Source organism: Leiobunum rupestre, chromosome 1 (genome assembly GCF_980474605.1).
Source record: "Leiobunum rupestre chromosome 1, qqLeiRupe1.1.hap1, whole genome shotgun sequence".
Classification (NCBI taxonomy): domain Eukaryota; kingdom Metazoa; phylum Arthropoda; class Arachnida; order Opiliones; family Sclerosomatidae; genus Leiobunum; species Leiobunum rupestre.
This window is the reverse complement of record NC_143384.1, coordinates 20802067-20826644: the sequence shown is the minus strand read 5'-3', so window position 1 is coordinate 20826644 and position 24578 is coordinate 20802067. Positions and strand designations below refer to the sequence as shown.

General features: G+C 40.6%; 1 protein-coding gene across 1 annotated transcript; it reads right to left on the bottom strand.

The window, feature by feature from the left end:
- Positions 1–66: 66 nt before the first annotated feature.
- On the bottom strand, positions 67–24079 carry cry (circadian regulator cryptochrome). Its single transcript, XM_090176674.1, has 9 exons — positions 23704–24079; positions 23491–23630; positions 13764–14013; positions 12573–12728; positions 10460–10632; positions 9680–9847; positions 8733–8910; positions 5510–5667; positions 67–1407 (listed from the first exon to the last, which is right to left on the bottom strand). The coding sequence occupies exons 1-9, from the start codon at positions 23785–23787 to the stop codon at positions 1113–1115; spliced, it is 1602 nt and encodes a 533-aa protein (XP_090032800.1). The 5' UTR covers positions 23788–24079; the 3' UTR covers positions 67–1112.
- Between the last annotated feature and the right edge of the window lie 499 nt (positions 24080–24578).

Here is a 24578-nt window from a genome sequence, read left to right as displayed (position 1 = left end):
TACAGTACAGAAAGATGACAATTAAGGTAGAATTAACTTAAAAATTGTATAATTATACACATTCAAAACTTAGGATAGCATATTTATTTAGACATCTAAGAACATATGAAGGCAGAGATATAAACCTATTCTCTTATATTTTGAAAATGTAGGCAAACTTTCACTTAAACATTAATTCCTTAAAGGGTCATAGAATCATTTGAATTTTAAAGTATGCCCAATCTATAAGAATTATATTAAAATTTATTAAAGTGTGTATGGAAATTGGATATTGAGGATGAATCTTCTTTTTTTGTTTGTTGAGAACAAAATTAAAGCGTCTGCCAAAGGCCTTAGACACCAAAGGATGAATCGTCTTATGATGCTAGAATTTTAAATGAAAAGGGGCTCCAAAAAAATAAAATAGATAGCCTTACCTACTTGGCTTAACTAACCCGAAAATGCTGGCGCCTCCACAACTATGAAATATCCATTTACTGATGCTAATCTACCGTATTAATAGTCTTATGTACCTGAATACGTTCTTGGTATAATTCATGAGAGTAACAAAAATGGCCTGCAAAACATATTCACCCCTCACATGGAACTAGCGTTGATTAGTTCCATGCCCCTCCTAACATCTGGTAGGTACTTGAAAATGGCAAGTTGGGACTTGGGACGTCAAAATGATACCTTTGTTGCAAAACCAAGTAAATCGATTTATGCGTCTTGCTTTTTTATGCTTATCGAAAGAACATTTTAAAATTCATTTAAATAAAGAAAATTAAAATGGTGGGCATTTTTATTTTTAAATTATTTTCTATCAAATTTAACTTTTGAGATACCTGGTTTGGGAATGGAATTGGCATTGGAATGACGTCATTCATTTCTCACGGTAAATATGAACATAAAAGGTGGTTATTTTCCTATGGGCACATTACCAATGTGTTAAAAGTTAAAATTAATGTTATTATTTTAATATTCTGATATTTAAATTAATTTGAGCATGGAATGACGTCATTCATTTCTCACGGTAAATATGAACATAAAAGGTGGTTATTTTCCTAAGGGCACATTACCAATGTGTTAAAAGTTAAAATTAATGTTATTATTTTAATATTCTGTTATTTAATTTAATTTGAGCATGGATGCACGTTGTCCGCACATTTTTCTGGCAACCATAAGAAGAGACGCGTTTCTTGGTGGTCGCTGGGGCCGCAATGAGGAGGGATCTTTTTACCAGTTAGCTCGTCTTTAATATCATTCATTTGTTTGGTATTCCACGCGCACGCATCTTCATGTAAGACCATGGGACTAGGGTAGTCCTGATCAATAATGCACTTGGCATTTTCCTGAACTTCGAGTGGTGCCCTCCACGGCTCGTGCAAATACTTTATGGGCATGTTCTTCAACTCGGGAACGTATCGTCTTCAAATGTAATAGAAACACACATAAAAATTTGCTATACATATATGCAAGAATGTATTCAAATTAACAGAGAATTGTGTTTTCAACTATAGAGCCTGTGTAATATTTTCCACGATAAGTGGAAAATATTACATTAGTAAAAGACTTTAAGTAAAAAGGCGTGGTTGTTCTTTGGATAATCACGGCGCAAAAATGTGCAGCAACTTATGCATTCTTGCTAAGCAAATACATTCTTGGTATATCGCTAACTCAGAGCAAAGGTCAAGCAAGTTGAGATACGTGACTTTTTTTTTTAGTCGATTGTGACGCGTGGGACAATTAAGTCATCTCGTCCATTTGATTCATCAGGGCGAGATACGTGTAACGGCCACGCCAACGGGGGGATACGTGGGGACAGGGGTGAGGACACCCGTGACGAAAGTATATTCCGACCACCCGTTGGGGGATTGGTGGTCTTCCTCAAACGGCCATCCACAAACTCTGCCTCCCAGACGCTTGGGATTACAGGAGTACGCCACTACTCCCGGCCGAGATACGCGACTTTTGAAAGAAATGGTAATAAGAATCTTCACATTACTTTAATTTTAATTCGCGAGCGAAAACTATCGCTACGCCCCCCTTTGGTTCGCCATTGAAACCTAGATATTTTTTTTCTCATCGTTTTTCGTAAATTTGACTTTATAAATAATGACACTTGCATTTTAATATAATTTTTGCATCGTTTGCGTATAAGCTTCATGCGTAGTTTAAATTTTAGTCACAAGTATCGCCGTCTGCCGATCGAGTTTTAAATTGAATATATGAAAGCTGTCTGCTCATTCAAAATTATCTCTGCACAACAGCTGAAGGTCTCAACCGAAAAACATTTAAATTCAAAAGATGTCAGCTATTTCTCCACATATTTAGTTATCGGATATTAAGGTCCCAGTGACCACCGCTTGTTTCCAAGCCTGGGCGCAACCATAGATATAAAAATGTATATAAAGGTCTAGATAAATTTCGGGGCGTCTAAGCCTAACATAAAATACGGAATTGACGGCTTTTAAAATTCATTTTGCACGTGAAAATACCTCTACATGTTATGGTAAAAAAAGCACGCAAAGAAGGCTGTGTGCCCAAGACATGTACCTGTAGTGTCGCGCGCTAAAACGTCATTTCAAAATCCGTCAATTGACACCTAGCAGACACCGAGGAAGGCACGTGACCAAGAGCGCGAGCTCTCTTAGCATCAGGGCTGCCAGAAAATCTTTTTGGTATGACGCCCAAATTGTTAAAAAAATCGCCCAATTTCTAGCCCAACTATAAAACAACGAGTTTCAAACTAGCCCAAAATTCAACCCAAATAATTTTGGAAAGTAGCCCAATTTACCGCCCAAAAACGTAAATATTTTAAGAAAAAGCCAAAAGTTTTAAATTTTCGTTTAAAATTTAAGGAATATTTAGATTTAATAGAAAATATTATAAAACATTCATTGAGAACTTGGAAAAACTAGGTCGTCGCAAAAACCGAAAACGGCATTTTCAACAAAGACTTGAGCGGAGCGAGCTGCAAATCCAATGGTTAATTAGGCTTAGATTAATTATACCCAAGTAGAGAAAGAAAAGCGAGATAAATAATTTAGTTTACCAAAGATTACTGTTTATTTGGTAAAGATAAAATATACAGCTAATGCTTATCTTTTTTGAAACTTGCCCTATGTGGTAATACCGCAATGGATCTTAAGCCTTTCAAGTTCTGTTTTTTAGCAGATAATCCACTCTGATTGTTAATTTTTAAAAGGCGCGCAATATTTAAACCGGGGTCAAATATTATACCATCCAATGATTTAACTCGTGACACGGCCACATACGTCATTCCAAGGGCAAGCTCCCCTTTTCCCCCGACGGACAGCAATATTTTCTCTAGAGTCGCTTTCCGAAGCTCCCTTTTTCCTTTCCCCCAATGCGCGACGGACAGCCAACAGTAACTTTCCTGGCAAGTTTCCACAGTGGGTGGGGTACATTTGACCGACTTTTCATTTGGCCGACTGCTCATATGTCCGAATGCCCATTTGGCCAACAGCTCATTTGGTTGAGTTTTCGGTCGGCTAAATGAGCAGACCATATGGCCGAGACTACTCATTTGGCCGACTACTCATTTGACCGACTGCTCGTTTGGCCGACTGCTCATATCAACGACTCTTATACTCTAGCCTGTCCTTATATATGTCGTTAGTGTTAGGGCAATGTATTTTAAGTATTGGCACTTCGCTCGAGCGCTGGGAGGCCGGACCGGCGCCCCCCAGCCCCGTTCTTCATAACCAAGCTACCAAGCTGGGCCTTCTAAAACGCGACCTAGAGCACAGTACCTAGCCAAACGTACATAGTATCGTCCAAATGCCAAATGAGCAGTCGGCCAAATGAGAGGTCGGCCAAATGAGCAGTCGGCAAAATGAGTAGTCGGCCAAATGAGTAGTCGGAAAAATGAGCAGTCGGTCTAATGCACTGTCCATTTGGCCGACTTCTCAGTTGGACAAATGTTTAGTCGGCCAAATGAGCAGTCCATTTGTCCTACTTCTCAGTCGGACAAATGTGCAGTCGGCCAAATGGACAGTCGGCGTAACGTGTATTTTGTGGTCGGCCAAACGAAACTCTCCATCCACAGTGAGAGCTTCGTTCAATTACGAAGTAACTATTTTAGGGAGTTTTGTTTATTCAGGTTTGCCACACGTTAGAGAAATCAGAGAAAAGTCAGGGAATTTTAAGAATTTATAAAAATTTGAGGAAAAATCAGGGAATTCAATTTTATCTTGGCATTTTTTGAAGTAATTTTACTCTAGATCTATGACAAATTTTATGATTATCATTTATTTTCTTGAAAGTTTGGCTAATTTTTAAACATTGTAATAACTTTTTCACTGAAAAATTTTGGCCTTAAAAAGTCAGGAAAAATCTCTTAAAATGGTCAGGGAATACGAATCTAAAAATTTTTGGGCAACCCTGTTATTGATGGACGAAAAAACCAGATTCATCATTCGTAAATGGAACTATTAAATTTTAATAGACTTGGTGGAGGGATAAATTGCGAATTTTTTATAACAAGTCTTGATAATACAAACCCAACGTATAAAATGCTTTCTAACAAGTCTAATCCCATGCAATTCCTAAACTAAAAATAAAAACGAGGTAAGTCGAATACCGAAGAGATGATGACTCTTAAGTTCCTATCGCAAATATGAAAATGACCTAAAACCGTATTCGGGTCTTTCTTTACCCCCTCCCCTATTTACCAGCACCCTATGCTATATAACTATATTAGGGTCTTTGTATGTAGAAATAAGCAATAAGGAAGGCAGTTAAGGGGAAAACTAAACACGCACCTGCACAGAAAAATGCCACTATAAAAAATGTATTATATGTATAGACCCCATGGAGAGCCGTCTAGCTAACAGGAGTAAAAACATAATTTGCAGACGACAGTTTTTCAGAAAGAAACAATAAAGAAGAATAAGTTCCATCAATTGCTAAAAATAAATTCTATCCCGAAGGTCAAAGCGAGGAGTCTATCGACTAGCCCAAAAAATCGCCCAACAGCCCAACGATAAATTTCTCGTGAATGACTGTCGAAAGTAGCCCAATTGGGCTGGAAAACCGCCCAACTGGCAGCCCTGCTTAGCATTTTAGTACTAAGTGCTTGACCTTTCCGCAGGCCGTATTCTTTAGACACCATCTGTTGGTGACTTTTAGTATAATTTTTAAGCAGGAGACAATGGCTCTCGCGACGATAGCACGAGCTTTCTTACCGATAAATAGCGCCTTATAAGGATAGCCTGCAGAAATTACGCGTTTCTGCTAGCTGTCACCTCCGTATTCACTCGTTTGAAATATTTTATCTAGACCTTTATATACGTTTCCTATATCTATGGGCGCAACCTTGGAGAAGCTAGCGCCGTTACGCCACCTAGACTCGTTTCGGTCGCGAATACTTTTTGAAACTTAAGAAATATATTTATATTATTAGATTAGTACTGCGATTACTATAAATATAAAACAAAACACTCGTTTTTCTCAAATAGTGGTTTTTAGACTTGCTTGATTTTGCTAGACCACGTATTTTTCTCACCGAACGTATTCGCCGGTTGGTTCAAGTCTCCTTCCGTAATACACGGGTGACACGCAATAGGAACATTGTAGGACGTTCTCGAAGGCGGAACTGGATACCCACATCCAATTTCCGGCGCAAACTGACCAGTCAGCGTCAATTAAGTATTTTAAAAAAACCTAAAAAAATTGTAAATAATTCAGGTTTCCAGCCAATACGAATAAATATAATACCAGGAAACTATATAGGAATGTTGGTCCCCCCAGTACGCTCCTCCGTTTAAAATAAAACAAATAGTCCCGGTATTTCATTGGCTGCTTAAAATTTACGTCACGCGATGGTAATCAAACGCCGGTGACGTTTTGTCTTTCCCCCCGCGCGAGACGGGGGAAAGGCGTTCAACGTGCCCGGCGATTGTCGCAACATAATCATTCTTCCTAAATATAAATAAATACATTCTTGCTACAATCCAAAAACTATTCTAAAAATAATTTTCCGCTAGGGGTGCTCAACGCACGCCGAGAGATATTTTTGTTAACATAGAAACTTCAACGAATGGGTTGGCCCATGGACTAATTAATGTATACACAGGGACGGTCCGCACAACGCCACTCTCTCATAAAATCGGCGACTAAGTCTTGTTAATGCTATTCCCTCTTTTCCTCCCCCCTTAAGCAAAGTTAGCCGAGTCAAAACGTCATCAAACGGAAAAACGATGCTGCCCTCTATCTGCTTGGAGTCTATCGATGTTGGCGTCTGCTTATGATTTGAAAAACAAACGGTTTTTTTCGTTCATTTGAATAAGGTGTATGATTTAAGAGCTTTAATTTATTTAAGTAGTTTTACAAATTAATTATGAGGAAAAAGCTGTGTGTTTACCCTTCGTGTAAAAGTTATTCGAAGTATTGTCATAAAGAACACACGAAAGATTTCTTTATACCTTTCCTGTTCATCTTTTTCTAAGCCTTGTCCAAAAAAATCTTTGATTTACCATTATCGGAATCACTTAAATCCTCTTTTTTAATTTTCTTTTTGTCTGGAGAAATTGAGAATAAGGTCTCGAATGTATGGGCCGAAAAATTAATATCAATGAATTTAATTGTTGATATAAATGAATTCATTTACCAAACGCACGTGGAGCTTACAACATCGCCGGCAAGGCGACTGCTTTTTTTATGTACCCTTAAACCTTTCCTCCCGTTTCCATCCCCCTTGACTCAGTTTGTCGTTAGTTCGCACAATCGCCGCTCGAGGGCACATTTAGCAATCGCTAGCCGCTAAATTTCCTATGCGGACCGTCCCTGTGTATACATTAATTAGTCCATGGTTGGCCGCTATTGCACTTGTGTCAAAGTTAGCCGTGACTAAGGGGAATGAACTATGATAGGGGGTAAGAGCTACGTCATCAAAATTTGAAATTTTCTCCACTCCAGCGTCGGCGAGTGTGGCATTTTCGGGCGTTTTAGAACGTATGTCTACGGGCGAGAAAATCGCGCCAGACCATAGACTAAATACTAGGACGTTGCAAAAACCGAAAACGGAATTTTCAACAAATACTTGAGCGGAGCGAGATGCAAATCCGGTGGTTAATTAGGCTTAGATTAATTAAACTCAAGTAGAGAAAGGAAAGCGAGATAAATAATTTAGTTTTTAAAGATTACTCTTTATTTCAATTCGTTTGCATTCATGAGTGGAGAAACAGTTTTAAGATGCGGGGAACGACTTGCCGGTGCGGAATCTGAGGTCGACGTCGACGTGGCCCATTGTTTAAATGTTCTTTTACGTAAAATTTCAAAATAAATTTTTAAACGTGTTTTTTTTTAAATAAAAATATAAATTTCAAAACTCATTTAAACGTTTTGTTTTTTTCGGTCAATAAAAATATAAATTTAAAAATTCATTTAAACGTTTTGTGTTTTTCGGTCAATGTCAGCTGTTGAGTCTTTTTAGTTTTACACGAGCCTAGTATAGGCTAGAGTAAAACTCCCGTAGCCGCTACGGTCCCCGCCGCCGCCGTTCGCAAACACGCCGTTTTCGAACGCCACGGTAGGATTCTCACCGTCCGCAATAACGTCGTTCTCTTACGCCACGGTAGAATCCTCCTACGCTCGCGCTTTAAACCAGAGAGGGAAAGGCCGTAGAAAGCTAGCCATATGCTGCTATAGTTATACCAGCTTTTCGTCCCTAAAATTCACGCGGTTTAGACAACCAACAACCTAGCAAGTCGGGCAATCGGGATTCGGCGATCTTCTGGCGTTTTGGCGTTTTCGTTCGCACACGGTTTCCGCAACAGCGCTTGCCTCTCGCTTCCATTCGGGTGGGGGAGGGTAAGATATGGCGACTCTCCCACCGAGCGCTCCTATGTATTGTTGGCGACTCTTCGGAGCCCAGCCATTCTGTGGAATTTGGGAACTATGCTATCACCTTCCCTGAGCCCCTAGGTGTGAAGGGAGGGGAGGGGGCGGCATGGGTTTTCGTAAGTGCATCTCTAAACGTGGTGAAATCGCTTCTGTTGGTTTTTTAACCCTTTAGCCCAACCACTCTGGGTAATTTTTGAAATTGTCACCCCTATATTTCCCACAAACCTATTTCGAGCGGTTCCCATATTACCCACAAAAATATTTCGAGCGGTTTTTCTCGACCGTTTATTTTATTTGTTCATGTTTCCGTTACCGGTTATACTACTATTCGTGTGTTCGTAAAGCTTGGCTCGTGTGAAACTATTATTTGGGACTACCGGGCCCACTTGTTTCCCCTCTCGTGGCTCCGTCAGACAGCAATTTTCTGGCGCCGGCTCTTCTGGAGTCGTTTTTCCCCCCAACACGACCGATTAACCACTCTTTCCCTTTCGACTCGTTTTCCGAAACCCCACTTTTTTTCCCCCCAATTCATCGCAGTGAGAGAATACCATTTTTTTTTAAAGCGCGGAACAATCACCCGTTTTTCCCTCTCGAGTCGTTTTCCGAAACGCCCCTTTTCGTTTCATCCAATAGCTTCTCTAGGACCGGACAGCCACTTTTTCTGCCAGTTTCCACAGTGAGAGCTACGCTCAATAAAGTTGCTAGTAATATTCGAACTAGTATGTTATGTAGTCTATATTGAGACTAGCTCTTGCTAGATGTTTTATCAGGCGCGAAGGTAGAATTGACACACTTTGTCGCTTGGTTAGTAGAAAATCCGGAGGCGTGTACGGGCCTCTATTATAACGTAGGCAAAGCTCAAAACTAAAAGCCTAGATATTTACCTTTAGTCCATCCTCCCACGAAATCCAAAGATCGCCTCGCGTCAGAAAGCAAGCGACAGCGTTACGGGCAACGTGATGGATCCAACCCTCTGCTTTTAGTTGTCGCATGGCGGCGTCGATAAAAGGAAATCCGGTTTTCCCATCCTCCCATCGTTGCAATTGATTATCGTCCTTTTTCCTAACAAGGTTTCGATGATATATTAGTCCTTAGCAAAAGTGACATAATTACCCAAAGTGTGTTAATCGTACCTATTTCATAATGAATGTTACGAGCGAAATACAAGTTGGGAGGGGAGAAGGGAAAGTATGCCTTGGGGAGGGAAGGAAGTTAAAACCAACAAATAACGCCTCGTAGTGAGGAACGGAGGAACTAAGCAAGGATACTATATAAGGGGATAGGTTGAACTAAGTAGCACTGGTCAAAGTTAGTGTATTTTTTGATTTTTCGTCGTTCTGTGGAGATGCTATCGCCATCTACCTACGATATAATACCATAGACTAAAAAAAGATCCAGAAAGGCGACAATAAATAGTCTTTTATGTGGTCGATCTCGAATCGAGCATTCATCAAACCTTTAGCATACGAAAGTACAGGGATTGTCACACTTTTGGTAATTATGTCACTTTTGGTCATTGGTTTATCCTAGAAGGTATCGTGGTCACTCTTACCATGGCCAACTTTGACACTCGCGCAATAGCGGCCAACCCATTCGCCGAAATTCCATGAACAAGGATTTTCCCGCTATAAACTATCGGCGTTCAGTGCCACCATGGAAGAAGAAAGCATGGTGCCACGCTCGTTTTTATATTGGCTTCAATGCAAAAACTATTCTAAAAAAAATTTCCGTTAGGGGCACTCGACGCCGAGATATATTTTTGTTCGTAGGTTAACATAGAAAATTCAACGAATGGGCTGGCCGCTACTGCGCGAGTTGGCCGTGCTCTTACCAAGGAATATTTAAACAGATAGGATTTCCCATCATCTTATCATAGAGTTTGTTGTCCACGGACATGGTGTAAAAATATTCCCGCCATATAAGTTGGCCCGTGAGGCCGCTAGGTGGCGGGACATCGGGGCACACTGCTTTATGAAGGTCGTACAAGTTCCAATAAAATCTATACATTTTGGGTTTATCGTTTTCAATGGTTTATTTCGACGGATAAAGTAAGTTATATCAGGAAACTATAGAGGTATACACTTGGAATGTCTAAGGTTCCATTGGGACGGTGATACGAAAGCGCGTCGAGAAAAAGGCGGGGCTTAACTACGTCAAGTGTAAGACGTAACACGACATTTCCAATTCATTGGCTGGAGGTTTGACGCGAAAGGTCTGACGCGAAAAGAATGCGTCGTCATGGTAACAAATAGGCGATCTTCCCGCGCAAAAAAAAGGCTTATAAAACAATGGATTTAAAAACCTTAATTTGTTATCGTACTTAATATTTTGAAGTAATTATAATGTTCTTCGCGAAAGAAGTGTAGTGATACCTAATTTCTGGTATTTGTATGGTTATAAAAGAGATAATCAGGTCAGCTAATAATATAATAACCATGACTAGGCTTAATGACGAGTTTTCGTCGAATGAGGGTAGCGAGGCGCGGGAGTTTTTCTCGTGAGTTTTCCCGCTTTAAGACACGCCCGTTTCTACGAGCTTCATCACGGCCGTAAAAATCTTCCTAAGACATTCCAAGTGTATACCTATATAGTTTCCTGGTTATATTCTTACCGTCTAACGGACAGACAACCAAATCGCAATGCGCCGCTCATGGACATACCAGGACCCACTAAATCGGGTTCGAACTGATTTGGCATATAGTATCCTTCCTTGTAAGCAGTTTCTTCCACTTTTAGCCTTTCAGTTAAGTGTTGTAAGGCACGTCGCTCTCCGCCAAACCAAACCTATATAGCCATATTGGAAAACAATTACATTCCGTTTTAAATCTGGTTTTCACTAGGGCGAAACCGCTGTGCCGGCGATAAGGTTGAAGCAAACAAATCCACGTTAGCCTTGGTTTCCACCATAGAAATAGAAATGAGACTAGAAGCACGATTAGATTGTGGTAAGATGTTAAATTAACGAGTTAGACAGCTGCCATCTAGGAGAAACAAACACAAGGAGAACGCAGCTAGCCTTTAAACCCACTAACGCAGTGTTGTGTACCACTTTCATTGGATGAGCCTTTACGCTGAACATTTTATGGGCGTGGGGAAGACAATTTCCGAATTTTCCCCTTCCGACGGCAGCAGGTGCTATAGCGTCTAAAAAATGAAAATTGTACGCAAGAAAATACACGGGTTTTGACGGGTTGCGTTCTCCTTGTGTGGGGTGTTGTGCTTGTTGCTCCAAGCTGCCATGAGAGTGGAATCGCCAGTATTCTTTGTGGGAGCACGCCGTCTATTTAAAAAAAAATTAGTAGATGGCGCACTCCTGCGTGGATTAGTAGCGATTTCACTCTCATGGCAGCCTTCTAGCTTGCCCGTTTTCCTCGAGATTAACGGATAGCGTAGTGCTTCTAGTCTCATTTTTATTTCTATGGTTTTCACTAGCGCGTAACCACGGCCAACTTTGATCTCGCGCTATAGCGGCCTACCCATTCGTTGAAGTTTCTATATTAACCTACGAGCAAAAGATATCTGTATGGTTTGAGCGCCCCTAGAGGAATAATAATTTTTTCAATAGTTTTTGCATTGAAGCCAATATAAAAAAACTGTATGAGTGCAGCGGCACGCTCGTTATAGCCTTGCTCGCGGAATTTCGGCGAATGGGTTGGCCGCTATAGCGCGAGATCACACATGGCCGTGGCATAACTAAACTTTCGGACGTACAATCATTTATTGTTTTGAAAAATATTCATTTAAATAAACAATTTCAAGGAATTCGCCAAGAAGTAATATTTCCGAGATCAAGGACCTGCAAGTTACTGTTTTTATAGTGCTTGTTGAAAGAATGGAAACTTTTCACCTGTAAATAGAACTGTATGTTTTTGCTAATCCTATATATGTCAAAAAAGATACCTGGTTAAAAGGGAACTCTTTTTCATTCTGTACAGGTGAAAGTTTCCATTATTTCAACAAGCACTATAAAAACAGTGACAAGCAGGTCTTGGCTCTCGGAAATATTACTTCTTGGCAATTTCCTGGGAGGATGATTTAATAGATGGTTTCTTTTCGCCTGTTCTCGGACTAAAAGTGTACGCTTTTTAACCTAAAATGATTTATTCGCCTGTTCCGTTGATGATAATTACTCCGCCTCATAAACTATTCGCTTGTTCCGGAGTATTAGGGCTACACTTTTTACTCCTTCTGAAAAGGAGGTGTAAAGAGAGTAATTCGGATTTTGTCGTCTGCTGAAAAGGTCATAGGCAGCCATTTTGGAAAAATGTTTTCACTCCGACTCAAACTATAGAGTGCCAGCAGCTTGAAACCCTGCGACGTCACCAATGTTAAACGTCTATTGAGAAAAAACGCGAGTTTTCATGACAACCACTATGGAAGCTACGGCTGTGACGTCACTAACTTTTAAAAACGCATCAACTGCTAGCACTCTATTCGCCAGCACAGAATCGGAGTAAAACGACGTCATAGCCTTACTCTTCTTACTCTACTCCGAAATCCCGGAAAAATCGAAAAGAAACTACCTAATTGAAGCGTTTATTTTCCATTTTTTCGCGAAAAAGCAAACGAGGGTGGTACTCTGACGTCATAAGCTACCAATGACGTCGGCTTATGAGCTTTCTTCGTTGTGAAGAGCACCATCTTAATAGTTATTTTGAAACTCCATAACTCCATAGATAGCGGCTTGGTTAAGGCCACTTGCTGATTAAGCCTCGTCTTCTTACCCTATTTTCCTGTTCTTTCATCTCCATGACAACGCCTTCCATTTCCGGCGTCGGGATGCCGGTTTTAACGGGATCGTAATCCATCAATGGTAAATTGATGGCGTTGAAATCAATGTCATCAACGGGGCGTGGAGGTTCGCCTAATGCGTCAACCACCTGCTTAGTGCGACAACGCAAAGGGAAACAATATTAAAATAATTTGCCCTAATAGCCGCTTCAATAAAAACCGCTCTCTTTTCTGCCCTCCCCTACGCCCATGCGCGAGTCACTGATTAAAATAGTCACGTGATTATGTTAGTTTTATTTGTAAGGGGCACGTCAAAATTCTAAGAATTCTTCCCTTGATAGTGAGAATTCCCACTTCTCAAAATTTTTAGCATTTCACTTAGTCAAAAAGTAGGGATATTATAAATAAAAATGGCCGCTAATATTCTAATCAGTTTACTTGATGTTGAAGAAAATAAACACTATGATATTTTTGTGGACGAAAATGAATTTCACAAAATATAGAATGGTAAGTTAATTTCCGATGAAACATTTCCTTTTAAATTAAAAATAAAATGTTTTCTTTTTTCATATTTTGTCGTGAAATCGTGTAAAAATTAATTTTCAAAGGCTTAGTTTAGCCGCCATCTTTAGAAGAATCTTTTTACCTTTGACGTATTTTAGCGAGCTCTCACGGGGAGAAAAAGTCCCACGGAGAACTCTTCCCAAGAGAAGAATAGTTCTTTTTATAAACTAACGTGGCCTTCTTGTTGAAATGTTGCTCTTACGTCACAGTCTCTTACTTTGACAAGCCTACGAGCGCGCGCTACAGTCGCGAGGAATATAGCTTTTTCTAGAGCGCGTGCAAATCGCTCGTGCGAGGAATACACAAATAAAGCTGGGTCTTGTGACGTAAGAGCAACATTTTAACAAGTTGGGCAAGACCACTTTTTATTTTATAAAATCAACTATTCCTTCTCAGAATTTTGACGCGCCCAAGACTAAAGATGAGAGCACGCGCGCATTTTTTTCTTCCAGGAAGCGCGTGCGAAATTGAACGAGCCCTTCTATACTGAAATATTAGGGAGCGCGCTTCAAAATAAAACGCTTTTCGAGTATGTCATGGCTCACTGTATTACTGCTTCTTGGCGAATCACTGAACGAGTTTTATTGAAGCGTCTATTTCGTCACAAACAAACTCATTACGTGGCAAAAAAGGGAGTAGGTCAAAGGGGGCGTTCCGCCGTTCATCTCGATGACGTCCAGAGGGTTCCACAGCGTGTGGGACACTTGCTCCACGACAGTAATTCCTTTTTGGTCGCACACACGACGGACCAGCTCGTCACGATTTCGCCATATTGGTTCGGGGTCCTGTTCGAAGGATAAGTGGCTGACGGACCATTTTTCAATCAGTTCCGATAATACCACTTCCGGTTTCCCATGGAACACGTACAATCTGAACAAACGTACAAGTTTTTGCGCTTAAAAAATAGACCAACACACCCGTTAAACGGTTACATCTAGGAGCAACAAACGCAGCTAGCCTTTAAACACGCTAACGCAGTGTTGTGTACGAATTTCATTGGACGAGCGTTTACACTAAATGTTTTCCGGGGGGGGGGGACAATTTCTGAATTTTCCCCTTCCGACGGCAGCAAGAAAATCCACGACTTTTGACGGTTTGCGTTCTCCTTGTGTGGGGTGTTGTGTTTGTTGCTCCTAGGCAAGGGCGTATCCAGGATTTTATTTCAGGGGGGGTTTGAGGAAAAATTTCAAGGGGGGGGGTGCTGACGGAAGTTTCACTGATTTTTATTAGGTACCCCCTCCCCGGTCATCAGCATTTCGGGGGGGGGGTTTGAACCCCCAACCCCCCCCCCCCCCTTAAATACGCCCTTGCTCCTAGGTTCCATAAACTATACGCCCAGTACGCAGTCGCCCACGGCGAAATTAAGTTTCTACTAAAGCCTAAAATCTGTATGAAAACCCTGTAAAAGTATTCCAAATATAAATTATATTCTATAGCCCAAATGAAAATAAAAGTAGATCAAAACATTTTTGACGTCATATATATCTCGAATATTTCTATTTTCCCTGACTGAAAGCGTACTTTTTTACTCTAAAACGTTTTATTCGCCTGTTCCGGGGATAAGAATTACTCCGGCCCATAAACTATTCGCTTGTTCCGGAGTATTAGAGCTATTCTTTTTACTCCTTCTGAAAACGAGGTGTCAACAGAGTAAATCGGATTTTGTCGTCTGTTAGCCAGAATTTATCTGCTTAAAAGGCCACAGGCAGCCTTTTTTTAAAAACGTTTTTACTCCGACTCACCCTATTCGCCACCACAGAATCGGAGTAAAATGACGTCATAGCTTTACTTTTAATAATAATAATAATAATAATAATAATAATAATAATAATAATAATAATAATAATAATCAGCTACGCTAATACCCAAGTCACCACCTTAGGCCTAAAAAGTCATCAAGCGACTTTTAAAGCCATTAATTCAGATGGCCGGGTTACAATGCGTAGGAGGGTGGTGGCAAGCCCTTCATGCCACGCTAGCCAACAGCTCCCTACACTCACTATTACCGTCAACCCTACTCCGAAATCCCGGAACAACCGAACAAACGAGGTTAACGGTAATAGTTAAGAGTAGGGAGCTGTCGGCTCCCGTGGCATGACAGGCTTGCTATTATACCACCCTCCTACGCATTGTAACCCGGCCATCTGAATTAATGGCTTTAAAAGTCGCTTGATGACTTAAGCTTAAGGTGGTGCCTTCGGTATTAGCCTAGCTGATTATTATTATAATTATTATTCAAAAATTACATTGCCATAAAAAATATAAAAATTACTTTTACTTAAAGGCGCCTTATGTGAAAATTCAAAATAGGCCTTTCTATAAATTAACGTGGCCCTCTTGCTTACTGTTTTTTTCTCACTTCTAAAATGCTTCCCCAACTCGCCCACTAAAAAGAGCTAATGAATTCTTCCATAGGTTTGACTGCACAATTTCAAGAACAAGCTGGGCAGTCGTAGCGTATTTAGAAAGGCCCATGGCCAGCCTTGGAAATAACGGTGGTCAGGTGGTCAAAGACCAGTTAATTAATTGTTCAGACCAGTTTATTTATTAAAAATTTGGGGGGTCACTGGTCACCGTGTCCAGTTTATTAATTCGAAATAATAACAAAAAAACAGAAGGTGACCAGTTTAATAATTCCAAATAATAGGAGATGACCTATTAATTCAAGGTTTATATCAATTTTTATTTCCCTATTCACTGGATTTCTATGTACAGCAACTCCTCTTACTACCGCCGCTGAGTGTTTATGTAGAGTCCCTTCGCTCGCATCCCTTGAACGAGTCGAACTGTCTAACCCCCCTCTGGCCTCAAACCCTCAATCCTCTAGTCTCGCTTTCCCCCGAGTACGGTAGGCTACGCGTTAACGGACCGAGGCCCAGAGAAAGAGAGATAATACGGTAAATTACGAGGGTCTTCTAGGCTCTGGTAGTAGTCTTAGGTGAGATAGTACTATAATGTACTATTCTGGTGGTACTCGTAAGAATACGTGTAAAGTTAATGTTACCAACATAATCTAACTTCTAAACATGTAGTATATGTTTTTTAACGCATATAAATGATATTAGCACATTTATATAAGACCAGTTTAATAATTCATAAGCTATAGGGGTCACTGGTCATAAGGACCAGTTTAATAATTCATATGCTAGGGGGTCACTGGTCATAAGGACCAGTTTTAAAAAAAACCCTTATTTCCAAGGCTGCCCATGGCCATTGCGGCTAGGTTCTCAAAGGAACATAATCCGCCACTGTCTATAGATACGATTGCTCTAGATTGTAGATTGAGACGGCCCGCTGTGATTAGCTAGAACGGGGGAAACGATTTATTTGAAAACCGCCAAATGTGCGGTTTTTGGTCGGATGGACCATGGACGTGAATGGACTACAATCGTTTCAAATATCCCAAATTGTCACCCATTTCTTTAAAGACCGGAGCCAATTCTCTTTATAACAACCAAAATCGTGCCCAAATAATTTTTTTGCGGGACTCTCTAACAGTAAGCTCCTCCCCCTTAAATAAATCAAATCAGCTCGGTATCTCATTGGTTGTCTAAAACTGACGTTTTGGGACGCGATTGTAGAGCACGCCTGCGATTTTCCTCCGCCCCCTCTTGCGCTTGGGGGTATTGAGATCATGATGCCATAGGTCAACGCCATAGATAAAATAACTTCGTATATAGATAGGAAACTTCAATGGGGCAAACTGACTCTCACGAGATTGCCCTGACATCTAGTGACTGACCCAGTTGGCTGCGTTCTCAAGAGCGTAGAACGTATTGAGGAATTTGAGGTCGGAGTTTTGGGAATAAACGTATTTTGCAAGGTAAATGTCTTCAAATATACCAGAAATAGCGTTTAAAACAAACTTGAAATCTTTACCGAATGCTATTTCTTTAGTGCTATTTTTTTGCTCTCAGTTCAAGAAAAAGTACTTTTAATACATATAGCTCGCTTAAGCCTTTGCAATTGGGATTACGTTACACCAAGGTTCTAGTACGGACTGCGAGTAGTGCGAACTTCACCAAATAATATTATTCGGGTGCCGCCACCAGATGTCAGCCAAAATTCTGGCGTCACTTCTACAACATGAAGTTTCCTATCTATATACGAAGTTATTTTATCTATGGTCGAACTCGTCTCACTGAATTCGTATATGAGCTTACGGTTGGTCTCGGTCTCGGGCTCACCTTGGTCTCACCAATTGTTAGCAGGGTCTCGGGCTCGAGGTCGCAATCTAAATTTCTCAAACCGTCTCGGGCTCTTACTCAGTAGGTGGTTTTTTTTTCGCCTGTTCTGGGTTTTTTGAGCAGGTTAAAAAGGGTAGCCCTATGACGTCATTTTACTCCAATTCTATCTTGACGAAAAAAACGAGTTGGAGTAAGAAGGGAGTAGTTAAAGGTTAAAGGTTATTTATTTGCCATAGCAGCCGTAGTTTTGTTTTAAGATGGCGACCGGTGGTGAGGTCATCAATATAGGACTCATTTTTCTAATTTATTTAATAATAATAATAATCAGCTAGGCTAATACATAGTTTGCATCCCTACGTCATCAATGACGCAGTTCCAAGTATAGATATAAGAACCAAGAATAAATATTTAATTTGAGCAAGAATGAACGGTTCTTTGCCGCCATTTTGAAGGTGTAGATTTCTTAGTAAAACGGGAGGGTTAACAGTTTCAATCGTCTGTTTGCGGATTTTAATTATTTTCGAATGATTAAGGATTTATTTTCACGTTAAAAATGGTTATCTGCCTGGTTAAAAATTGTTCGAGTAGTTCAATTACCAAGGGAGAGCGAAAATTGTTTATTTTATTCGATAGTGAAGGTAATTGTAAAAAGGATGACCGCAAAGGCCTAACTTTGATAAGCTTTGTTAACTTCTTTTCGTAGATATTTCTGTCGTAATTTGATATTTTATTTAAATAACCCGGCCTTAGAATCTTGTCTGGCTTTATTTAGGGCCCATTTAAAATTTTAAAGCATAAATCTAATACGTTTTGTAGCTTTGACGAGATTACCAACAAAATGGCTACCTATTTAGCAGTGGCGTCGCTAGGGTGTTTTAGGCGGCGCTTGAGCCACCTGTCAAATTTCTGAAGCGCCACCTAAAATTTCCTAGAAGCGCCACCTAAAATTCCCAATTTTTCCAATTCACTTGTCGAAAAGTTTCTTCGAACTTAAAAATGGGCATCAAAAATTTAATTTTTCATAGTCGGCCTCAATATTTCAACTTCAAAAACCTTTTTGGGAGCTCCCCCTCCCCCATATCACTCACTATAGGACGCCCCTGACCAGTGCTAATGGCTTAAGCGCCACCAGTTTTGAAATCCTGGTGACGCCACTGCTATTTAGTAGCTACGCGCGAAATGGTTTGAATTTTTGATCGCCCTCCCAGTTTCCTTGGAGACCATAGGCCCCTCCCTTCGGTGCAAACTATGAATACCCAAGCCACCACCTTAGGCCTAAGTCAACAAGCGACTTAACTTTTCGTTATTAAAAGCTTGCCACATGTGAAGATGTTCAAAACCCGTTATGTTTTCGTGAACCAAATTTAAGCAGACGAATTTTCTATATAAGCTAGATTACTCCCTCTACACCTCCTTTCGAAGAGTAAAAAGTGTAACATTTGAGCTCTGGAACAAGCGAACAAAATTCGGGACAGGGTAAATCTTACCCCGAGAACAGGCGAATAAAACGTCTTAGGGGCTGTTCACAAATTACGTAACGCAGAAAAACCACTTTTTAGACTAACCCCCTCCCCCTCGTAACAAAAAGTAACAAATGGAAAGACCCCTCTTCTCAAATTACGTAACAAATATCGACCCCCCCCCTTATATTATTATAGTACGTAACAACTAATATGCTGGTAATAAAGTACAATAAGATCAGGTACTAAATTTTATTGTTTGTAATTTAAACTTGAAATGACAACTGTATTTTTATGCAACACTTTATACCCACCCATGGGTTTTATTGTGGTGTCTTATCGGGGAACGCTTTTCCGTAAGCAGATATGAGGGACGTAAATAGAGCGCTTTTGTCCATTTTTAACAATGAAAAATCAATCTAAAATGAGGAAAAAATTTAAAACTTTAAAATTCACGTGGTAGATCCAGACTAATCGTTCTCGCACTTTTGTCCATCCCGAGCGGAGGGAAATAGGCGAAACTGTAGATCAGGGTCATATGAAATTCTTTTAAACGTGAGTAAACCAATGAAAATGCTTATGTTTTTAATAATTACGACTGTTTCTGAAAGTTATGAAAATTTTATTCTACGATATTAAAAATAATATGTGTTACGTAACATTTTAGTGACCCCCCCCCCCACGTAACAATTAGTAACGCTTGCACAAACCCCCTCTCCCCCCCTACCGCGTTACGTAATTTGTGAACAGTCCCTTAGGGTAAAAAGTTTACACTTTTTGTCCTCGGACAGGCGAAAAACAAACCACCTACTGTAGTTATAAATATACGGGCAGTCTCGGGCTCGCAACAATTATAATTCGACAAGTGACCTCGGGCTCACTGCGTTTTAAAACTACTAAAGGCTCAAGCTCGAACTCGGATGTTTCATTGCATAATTTATTTATCAAATATCCCAATTAGTGTTTTCGAGCTCCATTCTGGCATCACTGGCACACCTGGAAGACCGTCGGAGGCGGCCAGGCAGCCCTGAGCCCGGGATTCCAGACGGTGCTAGCATCTAACGCTTTCTTTTGCCAAAACCAATTTCGAACGTGGGCTTAGGGCTAAACAATATCGGGATCGAGCTCATCCTCGGATACGAAAACCATATTCAAATCGGTCTTGGGCTAGGGCTCAAATCCGATATGAAAACTACCAAAATCAGTCTCATAGACAATTTTGTCTATGATCAGTCTCGAGCTCGGACACCAGTATGATGTCGAGCTCAAAGTTGTGCTCTTGGTACGTTAATTTTTAATACGGGCTCGGGCTCGAGCTCGAGCTCCAAGTAACAGTGGCGTAGTGAGGTTATTTGGCGCCCAGGGCCAAACTCCAAAATTTTCACCTTCCCCCCTCCTTCGCCGGCCCCAATTTCCGCCATAAAATTCCTTGTTTTTAAACGAAACCTAATCATTATCAATAACAAAATAAATATTAATTTAATTGATATATTAAAAAATTTTCAAGTTTCCAATATCCGCTTTAATACTTTAGGCGGCTCTTTGGCGCCCCCCTGACCGTCGGCGCCCTGGGCGTATGCCCCCCCCCCTCACTACGCCTCTGCCAAGTAATGTGAATCATGAAATGGGTTCAAGCTCGAGCTCGAAGTAATTTGTATTTTAACAGGGGCTCACTAGTCACAGGGTGAGCCCAAGCCCGTTGACCTATGCATGATGCCCGCTATTAAATACACAATAATAATAATCAGCTAGGCGAATACACAAGGCAACACTTTAGGCCCAAGTCATCTAGCGACTTACTAAAGCGCAGCGTATTTATTATCTCTGCTTTTAATGCCTTAAACAGGTGGCCGGGTTACGATCGGTTACGATGCGTAGGATGCTGGTGGCATGCCCTTCACGCCACGCGAGCCAACAGCCCCCACACTAACTATTACCATAAGTTAATGATACCTCTAAGTACACAAATAAGCCCTTTCAAGGAGGAATCTTTGTCCAGAAAATGTGATGTCAAATCTTGTCCCTCCGATTCCCGCAAAAATGAAAGATTTGAAAAATATCTCTGACCCAGCACCGCTGTGCGGTCGAGAATGAAACTATATTGGGAGGGGCTACTTTTACTAGTCGTACCTTAGTGGGGGTGCCTTAGCGGGGTGGGGGGGAGAGGGAGAGGGAGAAAGTTCATTCGTTATAATTTCAGTCACATGAGAGAAATAAACCAATAGCAAAAAAAACGTTTTTCTGCCTCTGCGGGGGGAACGAATTTTCTAAGGGAATATCGAAATTTACCTCTTTTGGGGAAGTTCAAGCTAGCCTTGCACCAAACAGGATTAAAGAAACGTAAGCTTCGGCAGTTCCAAGTGTATGTTAAGGCTACTTTGATACGCAGTACGGAGATACATAGGTCGATTTGGACAAGCATTTCCGCCATAGGCAGCATAGCCATTTGTGTACTTATGTAACGCTCATTTTTAAAAGTGTTATATAAAGATTAGTGTTATTTAAAACTTATTGCATTTAAAATATTTCCTATTTAGATTAGTGTTATTTAAAACTTATGACATTTAGTTTTTAAGTCCCTTTTATATTTTTCAATTTCTTACGGGGGTCCAAGTCGTAAAAAGGTATCATTAGTATTTTCTTGTAAAATGTATTATTGTTGTCCGTGTATTGCATCGTCTCCCCTCTACATGTGGCTCTCCCCTAACCAGCGTTCGGTGCTAGGAAAGCGCGCACATCTTGACTCATCCATTGTGCGCTATAACCCCTCTCTCTCTCTCTATTGTTGAATACTCGGCGTCGTATCGTAAATGACTTAGAGATGCGCGCTCTCTATTGTACGGCGTTCGGACGTCAATAGTAAACTATTGAAAGAAGCGTTATTTCAAACGGCCACCTTTAAAAATAAAAACTACAACCACGTGTACCCTTCCCGAAAGCCACGTGGCGACATGTGGTACCGTCGTGCGACCTTCTTCCTGGGAAAGACACCAGATGATTTCATCTTTCTACTTTTATACACGAACCTTCTACAGCCAATAATCTTCAAGCCAAGCCGCCTACTCCAAGCTACCCTTAACCTTTTAACCTCTCCAATAAGAAGCCACCAAATGTCCGTTTCAGTAATTAAACCACGCCTACCGAAATGGTGCTGAACAAAACCAGGGAGTTAGAGAGATTTTATGGCAGAGAAAGAGAGATGGAGTGAGTCCTCAGAGGCCTGAGTAAGTCCTCAGCGCCCTGAGTGACAGACGAGCCAGAGACCGGACAGAGCCAGAGACCGGACAGAGCCAGAGACCGGACAGAGCCCGAGATCGGACAGAGCCAGAGATCGGACACAGCCAGAGACCGGACAGAGCCAGAGACCGGACAGAGCCAGAGACCGGACAGAGCCAGAGACCGGACAGAGCCAGAGACCGGACAGAGCCAGAGACCGGACAGAGCCAGAGACCGGACAGAGCCAGAGATCGGACAGAGCCCGAGATCGGACAGAGCCAGAGTTCGTACAGAGCCAGAATTCGGATCGAGCCAGAGTTCGGATCGAGCCAGAGAGTGGGCCGAGTTAAAGAGCGGACAGAGCCAAAGGGTTAAGGAGACCCAAACGAGCGACGTTGAACGGCACCAGACCGTTTCATCAATCGGTGAGCGAAAGCCACAGGCTTCAAACTATTGTTATAAAGAGAGAGAGCCCGCGTATCCCCCCCCCCCCCGCGTATTTCGTGTTTTTGCATGCTTATTGTTATTATTATTAAGTGTTTAAGTATTTTATTGTTATTTGTATTGTTATTATTATTTTGGTTTATAATATATAAAACCGTTTAACCCATACTCTCGTTGTATATTTACCTATATCATACCCCTAGACATTCTTGAACCCGGTTACTTAACGTTAAGGTTGTTTTTCACGAGATTCCTTCTACTTTGCTAACGCTAGGGAAACCAATAGACACGTTTAATCGTCCTCTAGAAATTAGCGTTGCACTTAGAGGTATCATTAACTTATGCTATTACCGTTAACTTCTTCGTTATTGTTCAGATTAAAATTCCCTGACTATTCCCTGTTTTCCCTGTTTTCCCTGACCATTTTAAGAGATTTTCCCTGACTTATTAAGGCGAAAATTTTCTTTATATTTTACTTTTATCAGAAGTTAATAAATTTGAATGGACTTATATTTCAGTAAAAAGGTTATTGCAATGTTGAAAAAATTAGCCAAACATTCAAGGAAATAAATGATAATCGTGGAATTTGTCATACATCTAGAGTTATATTACCTTAAAAAAAAGCCCAGATAAAATTTAATTCCCTGACTTTTCCCTGAATTTCTACCAATTCTTAAAATTCCCTGACATTTGACTGACTTTTTAGGCCCATTTTTAAATTCCCTGACTTGTGGCAACCCTGAATAGGTACTGTATTTTTTTTTATCACTAGTAAAAAGATAAAGAGATGACCAACTAGCATAATTTTATGTTATTAATCCTAAAAAAAGCCAAAAATAATAGCCTCCCACCCAAGTATTTCCCCACGTCATTCCTTAAAAAGAAGCCAAATTGAGTGATTTTGCCGCCAAACTGGCAACGCCGGCTTTTCAAATGATATTTGCGCTACCTACAGTGATAGTCCTGAACCAAAAGCAAATCTTTGGCGCGGAACTAAAAATGAACAAAAACGTTAAAAAAAACCGTTATCCTTAACTTACTTTCCTGCCCCATTTTCTTCAAACTGTTGGTTTAAATCTTCAAGGGCTTCCACTAAAAACCGGAAACGATTGTAACCGACCAGTTGGGTACCGGCAGTTTCCCCATCGAAGATAAATACGGGATACAAAACATTACAACTCTAGAGAGATAACAACAATCCAAGGCTTAACGACCACTAAAAAAAGACGCAAAAATAAACTTGTATATCATACCTCTAAAACAGTCGCCAAGGACGGCATATCATGCAGGCGAAGTCCGTGTCTAAACCAATGTATGGCAACCCCGTTTTTACCCATTTTTAGAATAACTTATTTAAATAAAATAATATTTTTCTCGTTAATAATGATTTTTCGGAGGCCCGGAGTTACCAAATGACGATAAACGTAATGCGGTTTTCGGGGAGTTTTTTGAACTTTAAATACGGCTAAAACAACGTAAGCTCCGCCTTCGGTGGTAATATTTCAATCAATAATATAATACTAGATTTATTATAGCCAAATTTCTAAGCGCTAACTCCAGCGAAGCCCGTTAAAAGACTAGAAATTTAGCGAATAGAAACCGGCTTCTCTGTCGTGCAAGAGAGATATACACCCGCCGAACTCGATACGCAGGTTCAACGCGGCCCTAACGTCTACATAGCAACAAGTCACGTGGCGGAATACACGTGCTTTTCGCTTTGGGAAAAAAACATTTGAGCTACCTGGAATTAAAGAAAGGGGGCGCCGTGTACGTCAAAGTCGCTAGACTGCGGGGAGGGGGGAGAATATTTATCTCTTTACAGAAGACAAAGCGGGAAATTCGAGAACACAAACTGTTGAAGTCGAGTCGAGTAATCGAGTACTTGATTAAGGGGAAACTTTCTCTTATTCGAGTCCGATTAACTAAAAAAAAAACCTCCAGTAATATTTTTAACGAGTCGGGTTATCTAGTACTTGATTAGGAGCTGGTTTTATTCAAGAAATTATAAAATTAAATTTAAAAGGAGTATGAAGTAACTTTCCATGCTGAAAAATATTCCTTTAATTTAAATGAACCACAGTTTCCACATCTTTGTAGATACCGTTTATTGCCCCCCAAAAAGTGGTAA

What these genes read in the sequence shown, in the direction of transcription:
- cry (XM_090176674.1), bottom strand. Translation starts at nt 23,787, where the DNA reads ATGGGTAAAAACGGGGTTGCCATACATTGGTTTAGACACGGACTTCGC. An exon ending in GAAGAAAATGGGGCAGGAAA is followed by an intron (nt 14,014 to 23,490) that starts GTAAGTTAAGGA and finishes ACGTTTGTTCAG; the next exon opens with ATTGTACGTGTTCCATGGGA. An exon ending in CGTGGGAGGATGGACTAAAG is followed by an intron (nt 5,668 to 8,732) that starts GTAAATATCTAG and finishes CAATTTTTTTAG; the next exon opens with GTTTTTTTAAAATACTTAAT.